This window comes from Nanorana parkeri, unplaced genomic scaffold, assembly GCF_000935625.1.
Source record: "Nanorana parkeri isolate BGI_ZX_2015 unplaced genomic scaffold, ASM93562v1 scaffold1871, whole genome shotgun sequence".
Classification (NCBI taxonomy): domain Eukaryota; kingdom Metazoa; phylum Chordata; class Amphibia; order Anura; family Dicroglossidae; genus Nanorana; species Nanorana parkeri.
This window is the reverse complement of record NW_017308139.1, coordinates 111,018-130,153: the sequence shown is the minus strand read 5'-3', so window position 1 is coordinate 130,153 and position 19,136 is coordinate 111,018. Positions and strand designations below refer to the sequence as shown.

At 41.0% G+C, this 19,136-nt stretch overlaps 1 protein-coding gene across 1 annotated transcript in view; it reads right to left on the bottom strand.

Moving 5' to 3' along the window:
* Nucleotides 1-19,136, bottom strand: part of ITGA2 (integrin subunit alpha 2) — a 100,651-nt gene that overhangs the window by 6,043 nt on the left and 75,472 nt on the right. The window contains 10 exon segments of the mRNA XM_018571932.1: nt 2,243-2,353; nt 3,561-3,665; nt 8,975-9,085; nt 10,508-10,610; nt 14,389-14,472; nt 14,573-14,649; nt 14,760-14,852; nt 16,048-16,231; nt 17,088-17,170; nt 17,578-17,688. Coding sequence (XP_018427434.1) covers nt 2,243-2,353; nt 3,561-3,665; nt 8,975-9,085; nt 10,508-10,610; nt 14,389-14,472; nt 14,573-14,649; nt 14,760-14,852; nt 16,048-16,231; nt 17,088-17,170; nt 17,578-17,688 — 1,062 coding nt within the window.

The window sequence follows — 19,136 nt, the reverse complement described above, 5'->3', positions numbered from 1 at the left end:
CGTTTCACACATATGTGAACAGCCCCCATTTTCCTGGAGAACCAGTTTAAGGCTCATTGAAAGAGCTTGACTCCGTGGCCAAGCAATTGGAACTTTGGGTTGCTAAGCTGTCCCCATGACCTCTACTAGGATCAACACACTGATAATGATGATGACAGCTGAGCATATTTTCCACATCTCCTTAGCCATCCAATACATTTCTTTTCCCTGTTTTATTTTTTTCTCAGCATATCTTACTGCATAAAAGCCGTTCCACATACTATACTAATAGGTTTGCCATTATGAGGACAATTGTCAAAATTATTGTACATCTTTGATAGCTGCTGGGGAGTATGAGTATCATTTCTCCTCATATTACACCAGATATTTTCCTAGTATTGTTTCACGAATCTTCAATAACCGGTAATTCAGCAGATTTATGTAATTGTCCTATGGCTCATTTCACAGAAACTACAGATGTCATTTATTCCACTCTATTCCTTTTGCACTTTTGCCAACATGCTAAAGTTGGAAACCTTGGATTCCAATTCCTGGTGCATAACAGACTGGATTGTTATTCAAGAACTATAACACGCAGGCTCTTTAAAGCTGAACTCCAGGTAGACATAAAATACATAAATTAATGCAACTCTGTATTCATTAATACATCATTATATGTATTTTCTAAATACAAGCAGTGTAAGCATGTGCTGCTTAAAGTCTACTGTACTGGGAGAGGGGAAAGCAGCACATGTAGCCAACTGGTTGCACTGCAATGCTCATGTGCTAACAGGAGGCATGCTAACAGGAGGCATGCTAACAGGAGGCGACGACAGAGTGACAGAGAGATGAGTACATCAGTGCTTCCCCTCTCATTGTCCAATCATAGGCACGGGGAAGGACAAGACATGTAAGTGCAACTGGAAGTAAATGTAATCTATAACTGAATGACATTTAGCTTGCTAAAGCACTGTGTATCATAAGCAGTAGTAATTTTTTCTCAATAAAATACTTTCACTTTTTTTTAAATCCTTTTCTGTATTTCAGCATTACTGATCTCCTACAGCTGCTTTGCAGCCCCTATGGGAATGCACTCCGACAATGGATGCATGGCATTTCTCAGGCTGGGTTTCCTGATGGGGCCAACAGTAGAACATGCCTGTGCAATGTGATTAGGCGAGGTTGCTTGTAGTCTTCATTGGCAGAGTGTGTGATAAAGTAACAATGCAGAAGTACAATTGGGAGACAGGTAAAGAATGTTGTCACACTATAACAGGAAATGGGGACCATCCTAGTAGGATCACAGGTATAACTTTAATGAAATCTGCAGATTTTCAAACATTAAAAATAACTTTTGTAATGCCTTTGACATATTAAAGCTCAGATGAAAATTTAGTGAATGGGTTTACATCTACTTTAACTGCAGTAAAGAAATTGGGTCTACCGCCCTTCTAGACCGGCCTGTGCGGTGTGGCAGAGCTGAATAAGTCCGAGAACTGAATGGGCAGAAATGCATGCATGTAGACTTAGGGGTGGAAAGACCATCTGAATCATTGATAAACCAATCTTCTATGACTTAGGGGCCCATTTACATGAGATGTGGGTTGGATGGAAGTCAGGAACTAGACATGTAACCCTGTAAAAAAATAGTTTTGTTTCATTTCGGATCGATTCGGATTTTTATTTTTTTTTGTTTTTTTGCATTCCGGATCCAACATTCGATGCGGTTCGTTATTTGAATCCATCCAAAGTTTTGTTTTGGAATGATCAGAATTTTTGTTTCGTCACATGACCTTGCCTGTTATGCAACCCCCAACTGCCCAAAACAAATCCGACTGTCCAGAGAACAGTCACATGTCCGATTTAGTTTTGTTTTCAATGAAATTCGGATAAATCTGAATGTTTTATTTTGTTTAACGGACATTTGGATTCATTTGCATTCAGACATGGTCAAGTTCGGAAATTCGGATGCTTTCAAATGTCTGAATTTAACCAAGTTCATACGAATATCCAATCAGAAGGAAACAAAATCTACATGTCTATCAGGAACTCTTTCCTCCTGTAAACCTGGATACCATTCTTTTTTAGGGCAGGTAAGAAGTGGGAGGCATTCTTCATGATGCCCAAACCATTCTACTTAATTTAATGGGGAGAATCAAAAACTGCTCTTGCATAGGGTCCTTTGCTGACCATCCACCACAGCATACAATGAACACAAATTCACTTCCTCTGGGGAAGAAACATAAGCATTTTCATTACTTACAGCTGCAAAGGTCCCGTTCCATATTCTGGTCGATACGTTCACAAAGTAATCTCTGGGTTGCAGGTCTTCAATCACACACTTAAATGTGGTGCACTTTGTGTTATCACAGCTCTTCAGGAAAGAGAGAACAAGGGTAAAAAGGTTCCATGAGATGTATAATAGACTGTTAAGCCAATACTGGCAAAATGTAATCACACAATACTGAAGAGCCAGTGAGTGTGCAGTGGAAACTTACAACACATTACAGCATATGTAAACTTATAGCCAGCAAAGTTACTATTCACATCCTTCCAACTTCGTACAGCCTCCTAAAGGTACATCTCTCCTAAAGACCTGGTTTTTAAAAAGTTTTATATTGGCCACATGGCCACTACCATCCGTCTTTCTCTCCAGCTCAGGGGGTAGTGGGTGCAGATTAAAAGTAACGCTAAGCTTCTGTTGCTGACATCACAACTCCCAACTATGTGCTAACCCCATTGACATTGATATGTATGTAGAGACAGGTATGACTGATGTCCCCGAACATTCCATGGCTACACAAATGGCCACTCAATCATGGTGCACAAGCGTGGAAGTAATGTATCAGAAAGCACAAGGGAGCAATTATTCCCTAACTATTATTAGGGAATACTGATGTGGCAAAACATTAGAGAAAAGTCGGAAGCTTGGCTGTCCCAAACCTTTATGCTGCCTGAGGCAGCTCAGACCGGGGAAATGGAGGGATATGTTGTGTGTTGGGGCAGGTGCTGCTGATAGAGCTGGGGGGCATTGCGGCAAATGCGGTGGGACGGGGCGGCTGTGTTAGACAGAGAGCCTTGCTGTCAGCTTCTCTCTGTCCAGTCCTGCCAGTTGCCAAAAGCTTGGTTGGATGCCAGCCAGAGCATCCTGCTCAGCTTCCAGGCAACCAAGCTCTTAGCAACCTGGAATGCTGCGGCCTCCCACCTGCTGTCGCCCCCCCTACACACACACTTGCCACCCCCTAATAAGGTGACTGGCTCAGGCTGCCTTATTATAGGGATGGCCCTGGTCAGACTTCATGATCTGTTCACTTGTTCCGGGTTAGTGACTCCAAGTATGGAAGCCTGAAAGTTAGTGGCAATGCAATGGAGTGCAATGGCAGTATCTACGTTTCCTTTAACATGAATCTGTCACTTGGATTAACAGAATGGCGGTGAGCGCAGTATATACTGTTTCACATACATTGTAATTACTCATATTTATTTTTATCATTTTTTAACATGGTAATTTAAAAAAATCAAGCAATAAAATTAGTGAGAACAGCTCAAATGCAAATTTGTATCAGGATAAAAAAACTTACTAATTCACGGACATTCCGAAGGTTCTCCTCATTGAATGAAACGACATATTCTTTTATTCCTATCTGAAGAGGATTAACGCTGGGATTGCAAGCGATTCCATTAACCTATGACAGAAGTTGAGAAAAAGAATGGAGTTTATAGGCTCATAACTGAGCTCTCCAGAAATAGCAGGTCGCAGTTTGAGGTCTTACAGTAAATCCATTGTTTGTTGAAGAGGCTCTAAGCAGCGCTGGCATTTTGTGCCGTACTATTAGAGGCTGACACTGTTCCCTTGCAGTATTTGCTCCTGCAGATGTCTTTTACAGCACAGTGCAACAACAAGGCCCTTCCAAAATATTTCTAAGAGCAGGTCATTGGAAAGTTATTGGTGCATTTTGGTTTATCCAACTCACAAGGTTAATGATTCTGCCAGTTACAATCCTTGTTCTCTTTTTTTTTACAATGCAAAAGAGCTCTTGAGCACTATGCTATGATCAATCTGCAACGTGTAACGTTTGTTGCTAGACAGTTAAAATTCACAATGCCCAGAATTTCCAACAGGTCTTGCTTTAATAGATTGAATAAAATAAATACATAAACAAATACATAAATAAAAAAGGCTCTTCATTGCCCTCTTGTAAAGGGGAACTTCCAGCCAGCTTGAACTTTTAATCTTAAGCAGACACCTGTTATTAACGTCATTAGCCAGAACCAACCACCCCCACTTCCCCCTTTGCACCCATTTATTTCAACATTAAGCTGCCCTAGGCACACCTGAGTGATGATGTCCTTTTGTAAAAACCCCGTTTCTTGTTTATATGTATATACGTTAGTTAAAACTATTGCTACAGTGTACTATTGGAGGCAGATGGGGTTTGCTTTATATTCAGAGCTACTCTTCAATTGTACAGACCACCAAGCATGAGAAGCTAAAGACGATTTGGGTTTTCTCAGCTACAAAGAGTCTTTTGAATCCTCTCATCAAGACCTACATCCCCTTTCACCTGCAGTTCAAATTTCTTAAGTTGAGCAAAAAATCAGGTGAACGGAGCAGGGTAACAAAAAAAATAAAAAAAATATTAGAATTTCTTGATTGGTGTTGCCCCCACTAACCCTTTAGATTTTGACTCATAAGTGCAGTTATGTGAAATACAGCCCTGTCTTTGCCACCATGACTGAGGTCTTGATATCCCTGACTTTAGGACTAAGATCTCTCCCCCTGCCATGTCCTGTGCAATTAAGGTGCCTTAGTGGCCAATAACTTAGTGGGCAGATGAATGGGGAGGTTGGTGGAGCTTAGTTCTTAGTTACAAAGTGAAATCAGTTTTAGAGGTGTAGACAAAGGAGGGTTTTCTGGCAAATAAAGGGAATAGTAGGCACCATGGGAAGCCTGCTCTTATACAACTTAATGATAGGTTCACTTAAAGCCCATTTCCACCTTTGCAGAGGTATTTTGAAAAAACATATGCCAGCAATGTACACCGAGTATAGAAGAAGCAGGCATATGCAGTTGATGTATATGAAAACAGAAACGTACATGTTTTTTTACCTTTCCTCGTCATATGGTCATGGAAATGGCTGCCTCTGTGCTGTGCAAACAATGTGTGTATATCTCCCCCCAACACACCCCCACCCGGCTAGTGTACTGTGTGCAAAGGCAGAGTTGGTGTTTAGTGAACGTGTTACAATGGGTCACAGGGAGTGGGGCAGCTGTTTGCCCTTGGAGAAAATTATGATTTTTTTGGCTTCAGGCCTAATAAAAACTTTATTAAAAAAATGAAGAAAGCCTTTAATGTGAGTCGTGAAATTGTGCACACACATACATCATCACTGCACTTCTTCATTACCACAATAAATGCTAATCACTTACAAAGGTGGAGTAGACAGACCCAGGAAAGGATATACTACCTGAGCCGCTTTAGTCAGGACCTGGCAGGAAGAGCCCTTAAGTGAGTTACAGGAGAAACCAAATGATGGCCATATTGTCAGTTTGAAGGAGGGCCCTCATTTCCACTACTGGCCATCTAAGCACCTCTATAGAGAGGCCAGACCCCAATAGAGATGCCTAACTGTTTAGAAAAGTGATTGTCTCCATAGTGCACTGATGCTAGTAGCATGCAAGCTAGTTAAGTTATTGTTGCTCGTTATGCCAAATAACACAGAACGGGAATGAATAGAGTAGTGAATGGTGATGTTTGGCAGGGAGCAGAAGTCAAATGAGCAGCTGCTTTTGCAGGCAGAGCACACGGTACACCCCTGTGAGTTCATGATGGATGCAGATTTTGGGTCTCAAAAGAGTACCAAAACTATTTCTTTGGGTAAGAGTTTAGTTAATCTCAAGCTAAGGTCAGACTCTGCAATTTAGAAGAGCTACAAGTCTCATCAGCTCCAACCAGCCATCAGCTGGAAGTGTATGCTGAGACTTTCAGAAGCAGGTTGCTTAGTTTTGGCATAGATCAGTTATTTTCTTTTGCTTGGCTCTAGTTATTATGACATTCTGGAACGTGGAGTCTTTCAACGCGTGGCAGGCCACAAATTGCCTAAGCCTGCTTGGGGCATGTTTTAAATGCATTATGTATGTGTGTTAGCATAGTCAGAGAGACATTCCCCTGTAAAGGATAAACCAAGAAACTTAATAAAAATGTTTAAGGATTAGAAAATATACTGAGCATGAGCGTACTAGAGAAACCTTTGTTAGCCGGCATTTGCAGATGACACTAAAGCATAAGTGCCAGTAAAGGGAAAACCTGTCCAATGCTGGCTTTTAAATACCTGCCCATTATTTGTGAACCTCCACTGACTCCAGAAGTATGATACATAGAAGGAATTAGTTTCACCAGTTTCCAAATTGATTTATGTAATATAGCTTTAACAACAATCAAAATTGCATAGGGAGATGTTTCAGGAGATTGCTATTAGCAATAATTGAAACATATTCTAATCCTAATAGGATATAATTTCCAGTACTAAGCCTACTTCCCCAGAGTAGTCTGCATACCACCACCATAGCTGCCAACTGTCCCTCTATTAACATTTCCAGGTCTTGGAATGATTAGCGCATGGACATTTTCCTGTTTTTAGTATTATAAAGGACATAATAATATCATTCTTTTCCAGTTACTTTTATTCATTTTTATAGAGAAAATATCATGCTTACATTTTGAATCTTTATATAGTAATCTTTGCCTGAAAGTAATTTCTAACCCTTTTTGTTGCTTCATATTGTCATGGCAGGTGTCCACAAACCAGTAACCACATTGTCAATGTTAATTATTCATTCATTCAATCAATCAATTGATACCTTTATGGCAGAAGTTACTAATGAAAGAATTAGTGAAGCAATCAGAATTAGAAACTGGACTAAGGGAGACTATCATGATTTCATAGTCAGAAACAATTCACTGGGGATAATTCCACAGTAGGTAAGCATAGATCCCAACTGTACCCCTGTTTGGATGAACTGTCCCTCGTTTTGAACCAAATCCCTCTGTCCCTCATTCCTCCTCAATTGTCCATCTTGTTTGGTCTAATGTATAGACCTCTTGAAAAATGTCATATTCAACCTATTATCCCGCCTTTATATTGTTGCATTTGTAATTTTAAAACCCAGTATTAAGGAAAAGAAGCAGAAATTGAAAGCACTGGTGGGCATAATCAAACATTTTTTTGCTTATTATTTTCTCATTGTCTGTGAAACTGGGGATGTGGCAGTTTTGTGTCTTTTGTCTACATGCTTTATACTAAAAGGTGTACCTCCTTCCCATCTCAGAAAGTTGTGAGGTATGGATAAGCAAAGGCAGTTGGGCAGTGATGCTTCTCTAAAGTTTGTTGTATTTTCCATTGCAGAAGTAACCAGCCTGGAGCACCTGAAGCAAAAAGGCCTTTGTGAATTTTTTATTTAGTGGGTGAACAAGAGGATATTTTTTTTAATGAATTTTATTAAAATGTAGTGTCAGTTGACCCCATTACCACTTCACCAGCAGAGGGTAGACACTAAGCCCTCATTCACAGCTACAATGTAGGTGTGCTTAGGGATTCCTTTGTCAGGAAATTGCAATTTCCTGCAGCAGGAATCCCAAATCTGCCATTCACAAACGGAAGCTGTCACTTTTTCAAGTTAATGATTGGGTGATAGTGGTCGCATTTGAAAGAGATAGATTGCCTGCACAACGCATGTAATCCTATGTGATAAGATTGCGGTTAGGAATCAATCACTATGCCTGGACACAAGACCGATGCATCCACAGATAGTGATTGATTCCAAGTTCCTGATGCAGGAATCTCTAAACATACCTATATTGTAGGTGTGAACAGTGGCGTAACTATAGCCATAGCAACTCATCTGGCTTCTATGGGGCTTGAGGGTGGAAGGGGGCCCAATTAGTTTGTTGAGGCAAATTAAACATAGCATATGTGAAGTTAATACAGTACTGTATCATTAACAGTCGGAGTGGTTGCACTTGACAACTAATCCCCTTTAAAGTCTACAGTGTAGAGACGACTACAGATGCACAAGATGAGTCTTTGGGATTTTGGTATTATTACTCACAGCTCAGAGAGAGGTTAACGGGGGGGGCATTACATTTTTGCTATGGAGCCCTGTGATCCGTAGTAACAGCCCTGGGTGTGAATGAGGGATTATTCTCACAAAGGCAGGTAACCTGCATGTAAGTCACCCCACCCATCTTTGAGGTGCAGAATATCTGATCTTATTTAACTATGCATCTAAAAAAAATTACAATACTCTAGATTTTCTTGAAGTGGACTTGTGCTTTGGCCATGCAGGGCAAAGCAACAGGTTCAATACAATGCCCCCCTCCACAACAGAACGACTTCTCTTCACTCAGCTGCTTCAATTAGTCCCCAGGAGTACAGATCAATATTCAGTATACCTGGGTATTGGGATCATGTGACCCACTCCTATTTCTCCCAAGTGAGAGTGCTGGTGCTTGCTAAAAGGTCGCTAATGCACTCAGCGCTGTAACATGGAGGTGGGACTTAGTTGCAGCTTTCCAGAAGGTAAGTTAAGCTTTTAAAGGAAGGTAAATATCCATATATGGGAAGGGCAGATGATACATTCAGCTGTTACTAGGCCCTGCATAACAGCCAATCAGATTTCACTTTACTCTAATTACATCAGTTTGATGATTATGGGTTGCTATAGGTTACTGGTGCACAAGGGCATTGTGCTTAGAATCTGGAGTTGTCCATAGTAGCCAATCAACTTCTCTCCTCAGTTTATTCAGATAAGCTTTGAAAATGAAAGATAGAAGCTCCAGATTCTGTCTGCTCCAGTTTTGATAAACTCCCCTCGTTATGTATAAATTCGTTAGGACAGCAGTAAGATGTAATGTCTATAATGCTAATATGAATTACTTTATGTTGGTCTCAGAAATACCAGTGCAATGCCAGTTACCCGTCATTGTGTTTTTACCTGATCTGTCTGCACTGAGGTGATGTACATCAGAGGGTTGTTACCTTTGGTGAACGCTGGGATATTAATGGTTAAGAATGCCGCTCTCACTGGCATGGTTCCAGGACTGATCTAAAACAACAAAATGCAGAATATACTGATTACAAAGGATAGAACGGCCCCTCCTGGCTTGCCAACAGTCCAGACATTGACAGACAATCTGTGACACATACAGGCTGGTTATAATTATTATAATTATTATATTATTATACACAGGCATCCCAACCTGAAAAAAAGTCATTTCAGGGAAATGCCCTGAAATGATGGCAGATAGCAGAGAAGCTGTCTCCTGTTTTTTTGTATTCTGACACTTGAAGCCATAACCCCCCCCCCCCCAACAAAAACAGACAGCATGGGAATGAATGGCTAGGCTGCTATTGGCTATTTCAATTTGCAATAGCAGGCTGGCTATTGCAAACGCCCACTGCTGCTGTCAATTAGCAGATGAGGACCTGATGGAGAACTTCAGGTCCACCTCTGCTGATTGACAGCAGCAGTGGGCGTTTGCAATAGCCATTCTGCTATTGTCTATTGCCATTTGCAATAGCCAATAGAAGCTTATCTATTCATTCCTATGCTGTTTTTTTAAATCTTTTTTATTACTCTGACTAATGGCAGCCGACTGCCACAATGCCAAAAAAAAACCCCAAACCAGACAGCAGGGAAAGGTTTGCACTGCTAGCTAGAGCAGAGCCATAACTCTATGAATAAGCCCATGATTGGCTGAAATGGGTCAGAGGGGGTGGACCTTGGGCAGGACACCAGTGATGTGGTTCAAGCTTCAATAATCTATACTAGCAGAATCCAGTGTGCGGCCAGCTTTTCTTCTGTTTGTATGAACTGAGAGGTCCACTTTAATTCTACACAGGCTGAAAATTTATATTTTATTATCCTCTGAACACTTGTGTATAGTATTCAGCTACTATGATCATATATTGCTCCTATCGCAAATTATGGTTACATATTGATGCATGCAGGTAAACAATCATTCCCTTAGGGCCCTTCACACTTATGCATCGCGTTAATCGCAGGGTACCACATTAACACATGCTGTTGCACAATCACACCGTGCGTTACTGTGCAGCAATTCATTTGAATGGCACCCTAATGCACCTCCAGACTGCAATTCTCTGCAAAGCAGTGCAATGTGCGGCACCACAATACCATGCATTGTGTTGCAGTGAAAAAACGTACTACCCAACCGCAATGCATTGCATGCTGGTACCACACGTTGTGCTCTGTTGCAGTGCATTGAGGCTGGGGGGTGCATTGGGTTGCCATTCAAACGATGACACATAGGTGTAAATAGGCTCTTCGAGCTAGACTGTGCAAGTGCAGGACTATGTAGCCCAGCCAGCCCAGTCCAGTGCTGCTTTTGTCTGTTAGTCATCTTAGACAGATGGAATGGTAAAAAGCTACAATGGCTTTGCTCATGTGCAAGCTTTCCTTGGTTAATAAGGCAGCATGATAGACTGTGGTCAGCGCTGAACTTACTTTTATTGTGAAGTTATATTCAGGACCAATTCCATCAAAATTGTTTATCCGTGAGGGCACATTGGCTCCAGAGAACACCTCATAGAAGTTAATGTTGGTGGACCTATAAGCAAAAGAGTGAAAAGTGTACCTTTATAAATCTCATCTTCGTATTGTAATACTGACTGACAAAGCATTCTTTGAAACATGTTAAGTGTATCAGTCTAGTGACATCAGCATGTATTGTCACATGAAAGGCGGGAGTATATAGAGTACAATGAGAATGTTATCAAGGTGATATCTAAATGCTATACCAGTGTTAGAAATAGCATGTGAGTGTTTTATCTAGTTTTAATTACTTTAAATGACATGTTTAATGCAAACACTGTTAAATTGCAAGTTAAAAATAGTGCACGCGCACTTGCAAAATATAGTATCCTCCTCAATAGGTTTGCCAGCTGCTGTGGAGGCATACTTTCAGGTCCTGGGATTGTCTATGACCTCTTGGTTTCAGCTCTACTGGCTTCACAGTTTAGAGGTCATTTGCTTTCTACTCTTCCTCTTAGTATGTTTATATGCTTCCACATTTGCATAATTTCACATCATTGTGCAGAATAATGTGGCTCCTCACAGTCAGGAGCAGGAGGGATGGTTTGGAAGGGAAAGAACAGCCCTATTACATGCCCGATTCCTGGCAAAGAAGAATAATAGTTTCCACAGAGAAGGTTTTGCAATGGAATGATTATATCACTTCCCTTGGATTGTAGCACTGCCATCATAACTCTGATTGTAATAAACGAACTCTTCCAGATGACATACAGGCAATATAAAATATATAATAATATACACAGATCAGCTATAACATTATGACAACCTGCCCATATAGTGTAGGTCTCCTTTTGCCACTAAAACAGATTTGACTAGTCGAGGCATGGACTTCACTAGACCTCTGAAGGTATGCTGTGGTATCTGGCACCAAGCTGTCAGTAGAAGATCCTTTAAGTCCTGTAAGTTCAAGGTAGGGGATTGGACTTGTTTTTCCAGCACATCCCACAGATATGCAATTGTATTGAGATCTGACGAATTTGGAGGCCATGTCAACAGCCCAACTCATCGTTGTGTTCCTCACACCATTCTTGAACCATTTTTTGCAGTGTGGCAGGGGGCATTATCCTGCTAAAAGTGGCCACTGCCATCAGGGAATACCATTTCCATGAAGGGGTGTATTTGGTCAGCAACAAAGTTTAGGTAGGTGGTAAATGTCAAAGTAACATCCACATGAATGGCAGGACCCAAGATTTCCCAGCAGAACATTAACGTGACATGTATCACGGTGCCATCTCTTTCCCAGGTAAGTGACACACACACACACCCAACCATCCACGTGATGTAAAAGAAAACATGGTTTATTGGACCAGGTCAATTTTTTCTATTGCTCTGTGCTCAGTTATGATCTTCACGTGCCCATTGTAGGCAGTGAACGTGGGTCAGCATGTGCCCCCTGACTAGTCTGCCGCTACGTAGCCCCATACACAACAAACTGCGATGCACTGTGTGTTCAGACACCTTTCTATCAGAACCTGGAATAACTTTTTCAGCAATCTGAGCTACAGTAGTAGTATTCTATTATTCAAATTACATGGGCCAGCCTTTGCTCCCCATGTGTATCAGTGAGCCTAAGTTGCCCGTGACCCTGTAGCCGGTTCACCAGTTTTCCTTCCTTGGAGCACTTTTGGTAGGTCCTGACCACTGCAGACTGGGAACGTCTCACAAGAGTTGCAGTTTTGAAGTTGCTCTGACCTGGTCATCTAGCTATTACAATATGGCCCTTGTCAAAGTGATTTAAATCTTGCCCATTTTCTTCTGCTTCCAACACATCAACTTCAGGTATAAAATAGTCACTTGCTGCCTAATATATCCCACCGATGTCCAGGTAGCATTGTAATGAGATAATCAATGTTATTTACTTCACCTGTCATTGGTCATAATGTTATGGCTGATTGGTGTATATCAATAATGCAAAAGATAAAAAAGATATGCATGTACAATTTTTAACTTGCAATATCAGAGTGGCTTCATGCACTTCATGTCATCTGCATAAACAATTCATGTTTGTTTGGGGGGATAGACACTATTTGATGAACGTATTCACTGTTATGTTGTGATTTCATTGTTAATTTGTTTGCAGTACTATACACAGGTGCATACTTGATGTAAATAAGGTGTAAGACACAATATTACTGATTTAGGCCTTGTGCAGATGGGCAGCAGTTAGTGGATCTCTTTTTAGAGTGGGGTAGAGCAGCGACTGTCCAGCGATCAGGGGGTCAAATTACTATTTTGTATCTCTCTTAGGCCTCAATAACACAAGAAAAGGCTGTCACGTACAGCTCTGTGCTGCGTGCACGGCCATATATGGCAGCTCGGCCATACAGGTGCTGCATGTGATTAATACGCAGCTAGTGTCCTTCTCTATGGGAGTACGCAGCCGTACGCCATCCTACGCTCACCCCAAGTGCAGGTCCGTACGGGTGCAGGTGTCCCGGCTCAGACACAGACAGGATCCATCCTGTCAGCGTACGAGTACGGACACACGCACAGACATGCAGGGCGGGTGAGTGTAGGGCGGCGTACGGCCGTACTCCCATAGAGAAGGACAGGGGCTGCGTACTAATCACACGCAGCCCCTGTCCTTCCCGGGCGCTGCCCGATACGGCCGTGCACGCAGCACACAGCTGTACGTGCCGGCATTTTCACGTTAGAATGAGGCCTTAGGGTAGGTGGTGGCAGGAAAAAGCTTTGTGATTTGTGGAACTGGTCCTGCTGATCTCAGACTAAATAAGATCCCTGAGTTTATGATGGTGGTCCTGGGCTTGGCCCAGAAGCTTAAAAATCAAATGGCCACTGCAACAAATGGTTAAAACACAACATTATATGTATATAAGTGAAAATAACTTTAAAACATATGGTGTGAGCTCATTTTCTCTTGAGAATGCTAGTTAATCACATTTACATTTCACTGTAGCAATTTAGCCATTGTTTTCAAAGAACTCGAAGGAAATGGTATTTGTTAAGCAGATATTTCCCCTAAGGACAAGTCTTCCAGGAGAATCAGCTAACGTTCACATATTCATTGAAATTATTCTGTAATGAGACTACAGCAATAGAAAGCAAATGGTTAATGATGTGTTTTTTGATCATTTTGTTTGCCTTTTTTTCTACTAAAAGCTATTAGCACTTTTAATACTGTTGATATATGTATATATTATTTAAAAGGTGAAAACCTCTCCATTTTCTTCGTACTGCATATTGATCTATGAATGTGTGAAGCACAGTAAAACCTTCTCAAAGCAGATGTTTGCATGTCTCACTGGCACCAGAACTCCCAGAATCAATAGGTTTATTCCTCATTTTAGAATAGTAGATGGAGCTATGCAAATCACTCCTTTCTGCCTCATGACCAACTGTACACTGAGAACTTTGGTTTATATAAGACATGTAAATTTAATTTTGCTTGAAATGCCCATTTAACGAGATCTGGATCCATCCAAATTTCGTTCAAAACTAAACTAAATCGGACATGTGACTGTTCTCTGGGCAATCAAAGGCTTTTTTTGACTGTCGGGGGTTGCATTACAGGCAAGGTCATTTAAGTTTGTACTGAAATGAAAGTTCGGATGGATCCAAAATCTGAATAACAAACCAAATTGAAATTTGGATCGGAAAAATAAAAATCCAATCAATCCTAAACTAAACAATTGTTTTGCGTTTGATAAACGTTAATGGATTCAGTGGGTTGGCTGTAGTGGGAGCATACACACACTACATAATTTCTAGACTGTCAATAGCAGCATGAATTTAACATACTGCATAGGCAGGACAGTAAAATAGAAACAGTTTACCTTGTTAAGTGGATCTCTGCATCATATTGAACATGAATTGTTCTGTTAATGGTATTGTCTTCTTCATAGGCTTCTTTGCTTTCACTGAAAGATAAATATATTTAGTCAAGCTGATTATTATAACATATGATACATTTGTTTAACATATAAAATGACATCTAGGGCTGAAAAGGTAATGTGGTACCTTGTGACCTGGAAGAATATATATGCTTTATCCTGAAGATGTTTAAGGTTAAAATCAAATCCAATATCAAACGTCACCTAAGATGGAAAAAGTAGGATCAGTACAGAATTAGAAATATATAGATAATATGAAGCTAGTGTAAACACATTGGTTATTACTGGTAAAATTATTAAAATACTTTAAATACCGTTTGTCCTGGCTTCAAGAAAGGAAAACCTACAAGGCAGGTCACGGAACCTTGAGCATTACCAACTTGGCACAACACCTCTGTTCCATCGCTCTGCAAATACAAAGCCACAATTCAGTTAATGGAATACTAAACCTGGTTATTTCCTCTGTATCTTAATCACAAGTACATTAGACATATCAGCAACAAGGGAAGATCAGGGATTGTGGAGATCACTAGTGCAACTTTGTCCTAAGTTAACATTGAACCCGTGCTACAGCTATGTCACACTTCCCTGTGTGATGATCCGGCACCGGGTTTTGCCTCCTGTCCGAGGTGCTCCGCATCCTCTTAATCCGCTCTGAACCTCTCTGTTGAAAGTCCAGCTCACTTGTTGCTTGGAGTTTGGCTGGACAATATATATATATGTAGACTTTATTTTGTAAGCCGCTACTGACTTGATCGCTTTAATTAGCTTCTTGCTTTCCATGTTCTTCAGAATTTTTTTGATCTCAGTGAGAGGAAGATTACTTTTGTATCGTATGTCTCTGCTCCATATACCTTTATTGCCAGCATCCTTGATAATCTGATACACTAAATTTTCCTGAGTGTCAGATCCTTTCATTTTATCAGCGATCTGTGCCTTTTTCAGTCTGTACAAAAGTTGCCCAATTGATCGGTTGATCCAATTGCCCAATTGATCGGTTGATTGCCATCGCTCTCTGCCTTGCCTCATTATGTAGCATCTCATTCTGGATAACCTGGTCTGTAATGCCATGAGGAAACTGCTGGCAAAGCTCTATAATCCTGTTCTCTATATCAGCAGCCTCCCCACTCTCTTGCTTTACCTTTAAACCTGGACCCTAGTGGCCGTGGAGGCCCCGTAAAGGGGGGTGGGGGGGACTCTCACACTTCCCTGTGTGATGATCTGGTGCCGGGTTTTGCCTCCTGTCCGAGCTGCTCAGCTTAGGTACAGCAAGAGGGTGGGGAAGCTTAGAGTTGTCCCAGAACAAAAGATGAACAGAAATCTAATGTGGATACCTGTTCCAGGAGCAACTGTCTACAAAGGGAATTCTCCTCACTGTGGGAGATTTTCTCTAACTTCTGGTTGAGTCTATAGGACAAGAAGTAAAAGGTAATTTCCCCAATGGCACACAGTCAGCAAAACTTAAACTGGCATGAAGTTTAACCCTTCTCCACTCCACAAAATTATTTGGCCATACATACATTTAAAAATTATTTACAGTGAGAAAACATCTGTTATTGAGGATCATTGCAGTCTTATAATGTAGTATAATACTACACTCACTGAAGTCGTTGAAGATGCAAAGAACAAATTTTCTGAGAAAACAGCTTTCAGCTTTGCGTTGTATGCATTTTCCCCATCTCTTTTGTTGGTCAGAGTCACTTGGAAAAGCAGCCGCCTGTTCTTGTCGCTGACAACATTAAAAAAAAAAAAAAAAAAAAAAAAAGGACATATTATTCACTTTTGTCTAATCCTAAACGCTTATTTAATACAAATACTGCCATGCAGTAATCATCAGCATGATTTCTGAGTAGTTGACATGGGAAACATCACTTTGCAATCTTATCCATATCAGATCAAAATGTTCCAGGGTAATTTAAAGTGACACTAAAGTCAGGATTGTAATCTTAAGAAAGCATTCAAGTACCTTATCTATTAACAGAAATGCATCTTATTTGTGCATCACTGTAGATCCTCCAATCATCTCTGAATTGGTGCTGACACTGTCCTTCCTTCTGGAGGGGGGCTACTTTTGTTCCCCATGGTCCTGTGTGTGTTGTAAAGTAGTCACCGCTCCAAGCTCACTACTGTGATGGACTACAATCTCAGGTTTAGTTTAATAATTTGTATTGAGATTGTAGTCCATCAAAGGAGTGAGCTTGGAGTGGTGGCTACTTTACAACACACACAGGTACCATGGAGAACAAAAGTAGCCGCCCTCCAGAAGGAAGGACAGTGTCAGCACCCATTCAGAGATGATTTGAGGATCTACAGCCGAGTGATACACAAATAAAGATACATTTTTGTTAATAGTTCAGGTACTTGAATGCATTTTTAAGATTTAATTCCTGAGTTTAGTGTCACTTTAATGGTGAAGGTTTGAAGAATATCATGCAACAAAAATTATTGGTTGAAGTCTATGCAAAGTAGGCTAGGTAGATAACTTTTTGAATGGCCTGTCTGCATATATGCTGCTCAATGATGTATCTTGTTTTCTTTCCTTAAAATTCTAACATATATGATCAATATAAGTTTATATAATAGCATTATGTAGTAATGCATTGTATAAATAGAATGGTTAGAATATGGAGAGCTGGACTCACACATCCTTTGGTTTCTGCTCCACTTGTAGTAAAAGATCTGAGGTGCAAATTCCATCATCACCGCAGTCTTTTAGGAAGGGAATCTAATGCAAAACACAAACAACAAATTCTTTATTTATTTAAATCCATGCACATTAAAAAGTTTGGTAAGCAAACGATGAAAATGCTACTAGGAGATTAAAAAGAGTTAACATTATGTTTTTCACTCAATAGTGTCTTCTTTGACATACTTTACTGTGTAGCCAATCAACTGCATTCAATATTCAGATATTGTGACAACTGAGGATGATGGCTGTTACCGGTAGAATACTGTAGCTAGTTTAGTGTTTAGTGTGGAATGGGGATCTATAGATTTCTCTCATTCAGTAGAGCTTCCTATTAATTCATGGTGCTCATGACATGGCTTCCCCCTGCGTCAGACACCAGTGCTGTGGTTGCTTATCCTCAGGCTTTATAAAAGGCAATATTAAGTCAATGAAAACATACTTACAAACAATTCGCTTGAACCAGATGAATACGGGTTTAAAACTGGGCTGGTGTTTGGTTTCTGAGCGGCAATATTGATGCGTACCGCCAGTGCATTTTCCGAGTCTGATGTCTCCTGGTAACATGGATATAAATGGTCACTTAATAAATGGGGGGGGGGGAATGTATCAAAACTGGAGCAGTCAGAATCTGGAGCAGTTTGCCCGTGGTAACCAATCAGCTTCTCTTTCCAGTTTGTTTAGTTAAGATTTGAAAATGAAAGAGACAAGCTGATTGGTTGCCATGCACAGATGCTAAAGATTTTGTCTGCTCCAGTTTTGATAAATTCCCCTCCGTATGTATAAGGACTCATGCAGACAGCTGTAATTCAGGGCTGAACAAATCCCAGGAGCCAGGTCGCCAATGCATCTTAAAATCATTTTTGTAACTTTTCTCGTTTATATCTGTAAAAATTAAATCAAGGGAACTGGACTTGCTGTATTTTTCCTGACGATGTTCTGCTGGTCATCAGATTAGTTTTTCTCAATTCAGAATGAATTGAGAAAGCTAGTTGGATGACCAGCAAAACATCTTTAAAAAATACAGAAAGTCCAGTTCCCTTGATTTAATTTTTACAGATATAAAGTGGAAAAGTTACAATTGTTTGTCAGGTTTTATATGTGTGTGTGACTCCACTCGAGAGATTTTCATTCACTTCCCGACCCTGTAACAACATCACAAGAAATGGGGGGTACTGTTTTCATCAGAATGTCATTTAAAGGGCTTTCAAATTGCGATCAATGCAATAACGCCCTCGGCACCTATAATTAAGTGTAAACCCCAATGTGTGCTTTAGTACACAGGAACTGAAGTTTCATTGTGGATTTCATTTTCTATGCATGTGTTGTAATTGTAATCGCGCCGGGCGGATTGCACGGTTTCCCGCCGCTATTCCGCCCGTGCTTCCAAACATGATCCCGGCTAAAACAGCTGCGCGTCGTGCACCTTTTTTCTGCGATTGCCGCGTGGATGTCACCCCATTGAAATGAATGGGGCCTCACAGCAATCGCGGCCTGCATTGTGCAGGACCGCACGATCCTGGGATACGCGTTCCCGGATCGCATAGGCCTGCACCGGGCCTGAGTCCCGAGTCAATTGCGTTCCTATGTCAAGTGCCAGTTGCGTTCCTATGTCCAGTGCGTCCTAAGTCCAGTGTCCAAAGTCTCTACTGGAGGGCAGGCTCATAAAGAGAACCTGTCACCTCCGAATGCTATCACACAGGAACTTGTTAACCTGTGTGATAGCAATAAAGTTAAAGTGACATTAAAGTAAAAAAAATGCTTCCCTCCCCCCCAATGTTAATGTCAGCACTTACCTTTAATGATGTCTCTTAATCTGATCTTCTTTCCTGATGTTTTCATCTGTCCCTCCAGCGCTGCGGCGGGTGTCCGATCCAGCGCTGACTCCTCTGAGCTTGCTGGCACAGCCTGTCCCACGGTGTCTGCATGCGGGTGTATGTGTCCATAGACTTACCTTGTGTCTCTCCTCGCGTCCCGGCCGAAAATGTGAACTGTGCATGCGCCC